The sequence below is a fragment of the Limulus polyphemus genome, unplaced genomic scaffold, assembly GCF_000517525.1.
Source record: "Limulus polyphemus unplaced genomic scaffold, Limulus_polyphemus-2.1.2 Scaffold420, whole genome shotgun sequence".
Taxonomy (NCBI): domain Eukaryota; kingdom Metazoa; phylum Arthropoda; class Merostomata; order Xiphosura; family Limulidae; genus Limulus; species Limulus polyphemus.
In genome coordinates this window covers 213,466-224,562 of record NW_013666030.1, presented here as the reverse complement: position 1 = coordinate 224,562, position 11,097 = coordinate 213,466, and the positions used below count along the sequence as shown (strand labels likewise).

The window sequence follows — 11,097 nt, the reverse complement described above, 5'->3', positions numbered from 1 at the left end:
TCACCAAGAGTTTTAGCTCAACAGATTGCAGCCAACTGTGAAGCATGGTGGTTTCAGCATGATGGTTTGGGGAGATGTTTTGGTTGGTGGGAGATCGAGCTTAGTGGAGTGTGTTGGCAACATAAATTTTGCAAAATACGTTGAAATATTGGAGGAAGGACTCTTGTCACTTTATTCCTCGGATTTCGTTGAAAATAACACAACGTTGTTCCAGGAAGATGGAGCACCATGTTACACTGCTAGAAACACCCAAAAGTGACAGGAAGAAAATGGCATCCAGAAGTTGCCCTGGCCGAGCCAATCTCCTGACATGAGCCCCATTGAAAACCTCTGGGCTATACTCGACCAGCAAGTCAAGAAACAACCAAAAAAATCAACTTCGAAGAGCGATCTACTCCAAGTTTTGAAGCAAGAGTGGACCAAAATCCCAAAATATAAAATTGATGAGATGATTCTCATGATGCCCCAAAGGATCAACAAACTCCACGAAGCGAAAGAAAGATCTACTAGATATTAATTAAATTATGAATATATCAATTCATGTGAATATGACTGAAAATTCCATTTTTTCTGAAAAGGTGGTGTTTATTTACTTGTGACCATGCTGTGTATGGTCAAAACAAGTCAAACATATGTAGAAAACTTCTTTACACTATAGGAAATCAGTTTTATCTCAAACTCTAAATAATTCTCTTTTCTTTTCAAGAGTCTACACAGGCTGATTCAATCACTTAAGAATCCAATTGACAAGATGAATTATTTTTCTCTACCCATATCACAATAGTATCAGTGAATAATTCACTTACGTTACTCAATGGGTTACCACAGTTGTATCCTGAACTTTAAGTAACTTTTTCCTTTTCGTCAAAGTCCACACAAACGGGTTCAGTTACTTTAGTTACAAATTATTCTCCTTATCTCTGTTAAACTCACTTTAAGATATCACTCGCTTGGTCACCTACATTTATATATTGTCCAACCGAGGCCTCGAACTTTCTGCAAGCTACGAGACGCTATGATGTAACAATACTCACATATCGAGAAAAACTTAGAGGTTTCGAGAAAGATGACGTCAACAATGTTACGCAACGTATAACTCGAGCAAAGTTAGGTAACGAAATTTGTCGTAACTTTAACTTTTAAAATAATCAACTATTAACACTATTTTTATAAAACTAAATAATCATTAAACATTAAATCACTAAATAAAAAATAATAATTCTTACAATAAACAATCCTGTATATCCAACAACATTTCTATATCTTGGGTTGGAATGGCTGTTATTTATACCCCTCCATTAATCGACCAATTTTTGGTTATATCACATTACCTACGAATGCCTAAAAATGTCAACATGTAGTTCTGATAGTTCCCCACAATTATATCGGCTGTAATTATCAAATGCCTTCTTGATTTGCTTATTCAAAATAGTTTTAATATATCGTACTCAAACCATTACAACTAAACTACAGTATTGTTATGCTGTGAAAACCGTTTCTAAGCTGGCGAAGCATGAGTATAATAAATTATACTTGTCATAAGACATGAGTATTAGAACTATCAGTGGCAGATCCAGGATTTTGAAAACGGGGAGGCGCGATGATTCTGAACATAAACGAGGAATTTTCGGGACTTTGGTAAGGTTTATTTAGATTTGTTATAATGTTTGCTAGATGTTGTTGCTATTGCTTTCTTATTTTTGAATTTAATACAAAATATCACTACACTCTTCCCTCCTCAAAGATCCAATTTTTGCAATTATATTGCCCTAGTCACTGTTTTCATAGGAATCTAAGCTTAATTTAAATTATCAATGGAATAAACATATATATCCGAAAGTATTGAAAAAACAGGATTTTATTGTGTATTGATTTATTTGTTTGTTTGATTTTGAATTTCGCGCAAAGCTACACGAGGGCTATCTGCGCTAGCCGTCCCTAATTTAGCAATATAAGACTAGAGGGAAGGCAGCTAGTCATCACCACCCACCGCCAACTCTTGGGCTACTCTTTTACCAACGAATAGTGGGATTGACTGTCACATTACAACGCCCCCACGGCTGAAAGGGCGAGCATGTTTGGTGTGACAGGGATTCGAACCCGCGACCCTAGGATATTTATTTGTAATTTTATTTTTTGTAATTATCAATAAGAATGTTATTTCAACATAAAAATAGCAGGTATTTTTTAACGATTCACTTTTAACACAAACCATACACGAAAAAAAAAAGAGGTAAGGGAAATCCAGTTACATGCAACTGGTCTTTGTCGGGTGATTAATGTTTATTTCTAGTTAAGTGTAAATTCCTCACAACTGGTCTTTGTCAGGTGGTTAATGTTTGTTATATAATTTCGCGTAAAGCTGCACAAAGGTTATCATTACATAACCGTCCCAAATTCTGAACTGATAAGCTAGAGGAAAGCAGTACCCACCAAATCTTGTTTGAGTTTGCTTGAATAATGGAATTTGTCTGTCTCTCTTATGCAGAGTGTCCCCCAGTGGCACAGCGGTATGTCTGCGGACTTACAACGCTAAAAACCGGGTTTCGATACCCGTGGTGGGCAGAGCACAGATAACCCTTGTGTAGCTTTGTGCATAAGTAAAAACAAACAAACAAGCTTATGCAGAGCACCTCCGGCTCCAAAGGGTGGAGCCCAAAACCATGAATTCTTAGATTCACAGTCTGGTGATTATTGAATGGTGCTGATGGTCAAGCTCACGAAAGTAATTTGGTTGTATATATTCAACTATTCAGTGAATAAATTAGTATCACGTAAAACAATCAATTAATGTCACGAAAATGAATCAGTTATCGAAGCTAGTGTTAATAATTTTCAGTGTTTTTAATTATTCCACAATTTAAGTAATAAATATTGTACGATTATAATTGATGTTCGATTAGTTTAAGATTGTTCAGCTTAATCAATTTGCGTCACAACTCTGAAAATAATCAACTAAGATTTTTATTACTTTCGATGATTCAAATTCACGTGTGAGAAAAATTGGTTAGTTGAATGCAATAAATTAATTAGCCCGACGATTAATCAATTATCAAATTCCACCAATCACCCAGCTCTATCGGTAAATACAATTTTTAAAATCTCTTGCTGAAGTAATTTATTTTCACATCGACTTGAATGATCACAGGAACTGGAAAAAACTCGTTAATTTTAGCTTGTTCACAAATAAAACGTGTTAAACAGTACTTTTATAAATTCCACTCCTAAAAGAAAAACAACAAAAACAAAATAACTCCATATATTTTCAACGATTAATACAGATGACTTTATTTCTTTCAGGTCAGCCTCAAGCTCATACAATAATAATTATTTTGTCAAGAAACATTACTAGAATTACTATACTGCCACTTTTTTGTTACAACACCAATCTAATAACACAAAGTACACACAATCTGTAAATTCAAATTCTATATATACAAGGTGCAACTGGCTTAGTATTTATTGTATATAATAGTATAATAGTTATTATTATGAATCCTCTACTGTGATAAAAACAATATATTAATTAATGAGAAATAAAAATTGCAATTTAGCTATTTTTTTTTATAATTGATTCGTTTGTTTCGGATATTTGCGCAAAGCTACACAATGGCTTTTAAGCTAGCTGTTTCTAATTTTGAACTGGTAAGACTAAAGGGAAGCCAACTAGTAAAAGAACCCACTGCCAACTCTTCGGGTACTCTAATCGAATAATAGGATTTGATCACCACTTTTTAACACATCTATGGCACCAAAGTGCGAAGTGTGATTTTTGTGGCAAATGTGAGTCATGATCCCTCGGATCAACATTACGGCACACTAAACACAATGCCAGGCCCGGCCCTTTATATTATGACAAATGCTTCAAGACACACACATTATGGTTCTTACACAAAATATTGTCATAAATAAAACTATTTAAAATTTTAAAGTTGAGAGGTAAACATTATTGTACTTCATGCTTGAAGATGATCACAATTTTACCTCCTTTACAAATTGCGCCATCTAATAAGCATACATGATGACTATATTAATTATTTTTAGTTGTTACTTACAATTTACATCATTGAAGTTTCAATACAATTTTCAATTTTAAGAATATGAAATTAATATAACACTGCACAAATCAGAATCATACATGATTTTTTCATAGATGGCGCTAAATTTTCGTTTTATTTTTCAGCCTTGAAAAAATTACATAAATAAATAAAAGTTCTGAAGCAACAAATTAACAATACGATTTGTAGTTTCAAAATTACAGTCCACAAAGTACTGTATATTTCAAGTCTTTTTTTCTACACTATAATAGTGCAAAAAGAAATTAACAATAAATATTTAAGAGCTGGATGACAGAGTATTATTAAATATCCCTTACTTGCGGCACATTTGAATTGTACATTACACATCTTTAGAAATTCGACATGCCTTATAATACTTCCCTCCGAGAGCAAATGTACAAATCGTAATTATTGCAGAAATAAAATAATGGGTATGTTTGTAAATATCCATACAAATGATGAAAAAATAACATAAAATTGTCAATAACAATGTAAAAAATTAACAAGGTTTTCAATAATCGTAATAAATATGGCATAACAATAGCTTAAAGGTTTTTATCAATTAGTACATAATCTTTCTCCCACGTAAAAAATATTAAAATAAATAATGAATAGTCAGTAATAAACCCAATATGAACTTTACAAATAAATATAATCAGATAACATATTTCACTCACAGGCATCTTAACAAAAGTATATGGAATGAGTTACTACTTTTAAATATGAAAAAAAAAAAAGGATTCAACTTTCACAACCATTGCGTTTCCCTATGCACTTGACGTTTAAATATAGTTTGAATATAACAATGAGAAAGAAAAAATAGGAGAAAAACAATATCAAAAAATATATCTGTCACAAAGGTTATCTCCAACAGTTTAGTAAACACATGTACACGCCTTGAATTACAGTAAAAACATATCTAATGAGCTAAAGGTTTTTACAACTTGAATATCTAGACAAAATCTTTTTTTTTTACAATCTCCCTTACTTCCTCTTCTCTCCAGCCAAAGTCAAGGTAGTGGTAACAACGAATACAACACTCGCATAATACTATCGTCTACGGGGTTTCTTCACAAGAAAATCTGTTTCTTACTACAGGAAAACTATAATCATGAACAAGTAAAAATGGACAACAATCGACTTTTACGAATTCTAATGATCTGAACATCAATAATAATAATAACTATTATACACTGGACATAACAGACAGACATGACTTACTCGGTACGCAGAAACGAACTCAACATATATTTTAATTTTTTGAAAGAGAAAAAAAAAGAAAAACTTATCACATCAACTTGATTAAAATTATAATCACGCATAATTTTACTCTTTGGTTATTTCTGCTCTGTCCTGCAATATATAATCTACAAAAAACAGAACAGAGGTTAAAACAATTATTTTGCAATAAAGAATTTCTGCTTCTACTTCTCAGATCTACACTGTGATTGAGAGACCCAGCTACGTTTGAAAGGCGGAGAAATAAACTCTTTAACTTAAGCATGAAAACAAGCTTTAGAAAAAACCTTTACCCATATCAACTCAGAAGTTCGTTTTATCCAATAGATTAACATCATTTTTACTTATTTAAACATTACAATAACATTTATGTACAAATAAGACCTTGCTAAACAACATTATCAACAACAGATAACAGCAGGTCAGAAGATTTTTTCAAGAAATATTAATGCTATGAGGTAAATCTTTTATTTTAATTAAACAAAAAAACATTAATATATTGTTACTATCACAAGAGCTTAACTTATATAGAAGTATATCAAGATAACACAGGTTAAGTATCAACACTGTAGTTTTTCTTTAAAATCTAATGACCTACCTTGATTAGTCATAGCCGAAAACTGATAAACACATGGATTTAATTCAAGAAATTACTGTGACAGCTAGACATGGAAGTAAATTGAAAAGTGAGCTTTTTCTTGCACATTGAATACTACCTACATAATCTGGTTTTTCCATACTGCTTACTCAACATATTTGAAAGTAATTGACAGTACATTTAGCTGTTTAATTCAACTGGTGTCCTACAAGTAAACTTCTGGACACAGCAAAGTGAGTCTTCAACATAAAAACAAACAATGTTTGAACATTTACTATTCACGCTTCACGAGACCTTTACTCAAGTCCTGCAATATATTTCATGATCTCCATAGCAATAGGCTGTGTGCAAATTAAACCTGCTGTCCATATTCAAGAATAAAATAAAGAGGAGAAGAAGATATTTGAATCTCACAATACAGGATACTTCGAGTAATCAACATAACTGCCAGTCTGTGAACGTCTATATGAATCACAGCTTTTGTGTAGCTAAACAGCTGATATGACAAATTAACATTGTGCTTGCACAAGAAACAAGTATAAAACTAGTACTTTATCTACTCAGTCAGTGTCATTTTTCCCATTACTGTTACTTTCCTTCCCAGACTCTGGTATGTTTTCAGAAGTTGTAGGCTGGACAGTAGTAGTAGTAGTAGTAGTGGTAGCTGCAGATATATATTCACTTTCTGTCTGAGAAAAGCAAAAACTGATTTCAACTTTGTATTCATGTTTTGACAAATATCTGACATACTTTTCTGGAGGGTTAGGGTTAGTGACAGAAACAGATCGTACAGTTGTGTGAGAGACAGTTGTGGCTGGCATAATGAACTCCACATCAACATACTGACTGAAAGTGTCTGGAATCTGGTCAAATGATGTCAGGTTAAGCTTCAACAGAAAAAGTTGAGTAGTATATGCTCCTGGTTGAAAACAAAATATATACATGTATACAAATCACAAGCTGAACTAAAACACTTGAAAATTTTATAAATAAGTACATTTTAAATGTTCATTAATTTCTTACATTTATACAAACCCACACACATCTTAAGAATATGTAACCAAACACTTTATTTATTTATGGTTATGTTGATAAATTACTGAAAAAAAGTATTTTCTTCAACCTAAATGGCAATCTCAAAAAGTAAAAATTCTGATTATATATGTAAAGCTACAATTTTCCATAAACTCACAAAACTACCAGTATTTTTTTGTCAATGAAGATTTTGTAACATCATCTTTTGTTATTATATATAATTATTATATATAAGATAGTCTCGGGTAAACTTTACTTTCTCATTCTGCAGCATTTAGCCCAGGTTTTTCTAATAACTGTGTACAACTACCATCTACTGCTACTTGAAATCACTAAGTACCACAGATAAAGCCAGTGCACACTCTTAAGAACTCTTCTCTCTTTTTTGCAACTTTGGATTGTGTGAAGTGACCTGCTTCAATGACTACTGCACTAAATTCTAATCACTGAAGACAGATTACAGTTAAATAAATATCAAGGTTTTTCTTCTTTAATTGGCATGAATTTATAATAAATTATTTTTCTGCTTTTAGAGCTATCATACCAATGAATTGCTGATTACTGCAGTTTATGTAAATCCATTTTATTTTTTACATATAAGTAAGTATGGTGCATGCACAAATACAGGATTTTTAGAAAAGAAAGAGGGGTTCAGGCTGCAAAGGGAGTGTAGACAGGTTTTGCTAGACCAATTTTGTCATTTTTCCTTATAATTTCCCACCTTTTTGAAAAAAGTTCTCCCCCCCAAACGTGGAGTCTGACCCCCCACCCCCACCCCACCCTGCCTCTTCAGTGCATGCAAGAAACATATGATAGGTTACTACCTGTTTTGTTAATATATATGACTTGTAAATTTAATTTCATACAATAACTGAAAATTTTGATAGAAAAAAAGAGTGACACCTACGATACAAAAAAAGTCACAAATATAATAACACAAAAAAGGTTAATTTACATCATTACAAAAACTTTTAAAGTTAAAATCTTATCAGTAACCAACTAACCCTGCCCTTCCTTTGGAAGCCTTGGTATCCTCCAGACTACAGCTTTCAGTGCATGCTCATATTTAGCCTGACCAGCTGAAACCTCAATTAGACTTGGGTCTAATGACTGAGCTGTTCCAATAATCCTTTCTAGTCCCTATGGAATAAAAATGACAAATGAATATGTAATTAATCAAAAGCCATGTAATAATATGATAGCAACTGCTATGGAGATTTTGAAAACAAACAAAAACAAAATTTTCATACAAAAAAAAAACATTTTCATTAGCATACCATCTTTGACAAGACAAGAACTCTAAAAGTATTTTATTATTAAATATATTTAAAAATAAAATAACCACAAAAAATAAATAAAAGTACTGCCAGATAATCTTTAATAATATAAACTAAAGCATTTCACTAATATTAGAATTTCGCTGAGAAATACTGCTGCTCTGAAGCAATCAAATAACAAATTTAAAACAACAGTCCCCTATATTAAACATTGGTAAACTATTTTCTATTTAGAAATACTAATGAATTCTAAAAGTAAATCTTAGCATAAAATTTTCAGCATTACACAAGAAATTCCATTTAGATTCCAAAAGTTACATATTTTCAATTTCTATTTGATATTCTTTAAGAGCAGAAATTTAATTTACTAGCTTTTATTTTCTTCAACCAGTTTTAAATGTGGTTTCTGTTAACTATATTTAGTTAATTAATTTTATTAGCTCTTGATAGTAGTACTTTTATTAGTTGTTCTGTATGATTAGTTGTAAAACTTAATTTAAAGCTTTTTTTTTACAATAAAAGTTTTACGGTTGGGTGAATTTTCTACTAATAATTTCAGGGTTTTTTTCATTGTATAACTTTATATATGCAACTGAGTAATTTACTTTTTTTTCTTCTTAATACTTTCCAATGACAAACATTCCTCAAGGATGATATCTAGTTTTCTTTTATGTTTAAATATGCAATTACCAGAATGTCTCACAAATAAATACAGATCATTCATAATTTTACAGATATTTTGCACCATATTTCATGAAAAGAACTTTTGTTTATCCATGTGGTGTTCATCTCTGCATCAGGTGTTAATTGTTTATGTTTATAAGTGTAAGCTTAAAACTTGTACTTACTTTGATTTTTCCAGGTTTTCTAGCTGCAGACTTTAGTGACCCATATCTAGAATGTTTCTCTACCCGGAATAAGTAAATCCAACATTCAGGAATGGGAAACCTTATCTGGACATCTTGACAAGGAACTTGCCCATGTTTCCTGCTATGAAAACCAGGCACAAGGAGATCACATCGAATTTCAACACGTGAAGTTGTCACTGTCATTTGAGTTTTTACCTGTACATAGAAAAAGTTATTTCACATTATACAGTTGTTTTTTTCCATTAAATAACTCACTCTATATGTAATAAAAACGTTCATTTTTTGTGTGTGTAAATAACCGAGGTCCAGAAATGTCTTAAATTTTCTTTAAGATCAACTATTTATAGAGAAGAAATTATAAAAATACATCTATATATTAAGTAGAACCTTACTTGTAAGGGGAGTTCTCTGTTTTTGGGTGGTCGGATTCTAAACCGCATTAGCTCAAAAAGACAAGCATCTGGTGGGTGAAGCCTAAAGAGACAAGATTCATAAAAGTCTTAGGTATCAAAAACCATTCAAATAAATATCACTTTCTAATAAGTGGTAACTGGTAATAAAATCATCAAATTATTTGCCCCAGAAATTAATTAGGTAAAAACTCACTCTAAATGTTCCCACATGCTTTCTAAGAGAATGTTGAGGTAGAGGACGATGTTAAAAACCATTATTGTTCACAAGAAAGTTGTGCTCACAGGGTGAAAATGACCAAGTTTGGGCCGGGAAAAAAAGTATGATTGATCACTCAATTTACTGAAAAAATATGACAAACTGCTCTTCACATCACATCCCCACATAACTTGCTACTCAGTACTCAATTTGTAGAATTTCTGGATTTAGCTGATCCCCACCCACCTATACTTGACTCAGAGATTCAATGTTAAGAAAAATGTTGGTGTTGCGGCTTCACTTTCTATTGACACTACAGTGTTCATCAGGCCCTTCCTAACAGCAGGTTCAAGATGATCCAATCCAGCTTTACCTGCATGACTGAGAGGAAACCAGAGGCTCTCTTGAAGATTGTCTGTGTAAACGGATTGGAAAAAGACTACAAATATGACATATTCATGTTTATTCATTTGAGGATATTGTTATTATGGTGCTATATGTTTATAGGCAAAACAATGAACTTTGTCTCTTCGTAGCTTGTTTCAGATTGTTAATGTTGCTCTTGATCTAGCTGGAAGATGTTTTAAACACATGAACTAGCAAGATATGTCTAAGCATCAAGCAGCTTGACTCATACAACTTATTAACAGATAGCAGTTCAGAGTCTACACTTAGCAGTGTGGATTCTTATTAGAGATTGTACGATGCATCACCAATGACCACAGCACCATCTGTGATAAAATTTTCCTCACCTTGGCTCTGACAAAATGACTGTAACTTCCACATATTGACTCAAATTTTGAAACCCAACACACCATGGGATAAAGACTACTGTGGTATAATTTCATCAGAATTAGTTCACTACCAGAATTAAGTGGTCAGTATTGACCTAGTAAAGCTGTTCTACTTTACTCAGAGACATAAACTTCACATCAAAACATAATTAATAAATCAAATATTAATATTATATACATTTTAATTTCTTAACTTTAAAAGGAAATACTTAAATAAAACCTCAACTCCCCTTGTATGAGAATTGTGATATTTTTATCACCCCTCTCTAATTTCTTGAGTTTAACATAAATTACTCACTGATATCATCAAGGCAAAGTCAAATTTTTATAACCTTCTATCTTCTTTGTTTGTAGAGACATAACTAGAAAGTCAGACCCACTTGCCACGCCCACCTGTCACCTCCTCTCCTTCACAAATTGCTAATAATTTTATCTGATATTTTCTATTACATCATTTATAATAAACACAAAGATAAAGTTTTATTCAGTACAGAGTTTTAGTTATTTTGCCTGCAGATAGAAAATTGTTTTCACCAAATTCATATCAAGTAGTTAAGGGGATTATTTTAAGGCACTTATGCAATAGTTAGAAAGCCAGTTGAATTATAATATACACCT

The 11,097-nt window shown here is 32.1% G+C and overlaps 1 protein-coding gene across 3 annotated transcripts in view; it reads right to left on the bottom strand.

Moving 5' to 3' along the window:
* Nucleotides 1–4,772: 4,772 nt before the first annotated feature.
* Nucleotides 4,773–11,097, bottom strand: part of LOC106458141 (protein stoned-B-like) — a 49,738-nt gene continuing 43,413 nt past the window's right edge. For all 3 annotated transcript variants that reach the window (XM_022384286.1, XM_013917600.2, XM_022384287.1), the window contains exons 6-9: nucleotides 9,469–9,550; nucleotides 9,056–9,271; nucleotides 7,935–8,070; nucleotides 4,773–6,814 (exon numbers count right to left, since the gene is read on the bottom strand). In XM_022384286.1, the coding sequence (XP_022239994.1) occupies nucleotides 6,456–6,814; nucleotides 7,935–8,070; nucleotides 9,056–9,271; nucleotides 9,469–9,550 (793 nt within the window). In that variant the 3' untranslated portion in view covers nucleotides 4,773–6,455. The remainder of the gene's footprint in view (nucleotides 6,815–7,934; nucleotides 8,071–9,055; nucleotides 9,272–9,468; nucleotides 9,551–11,097) is intronic.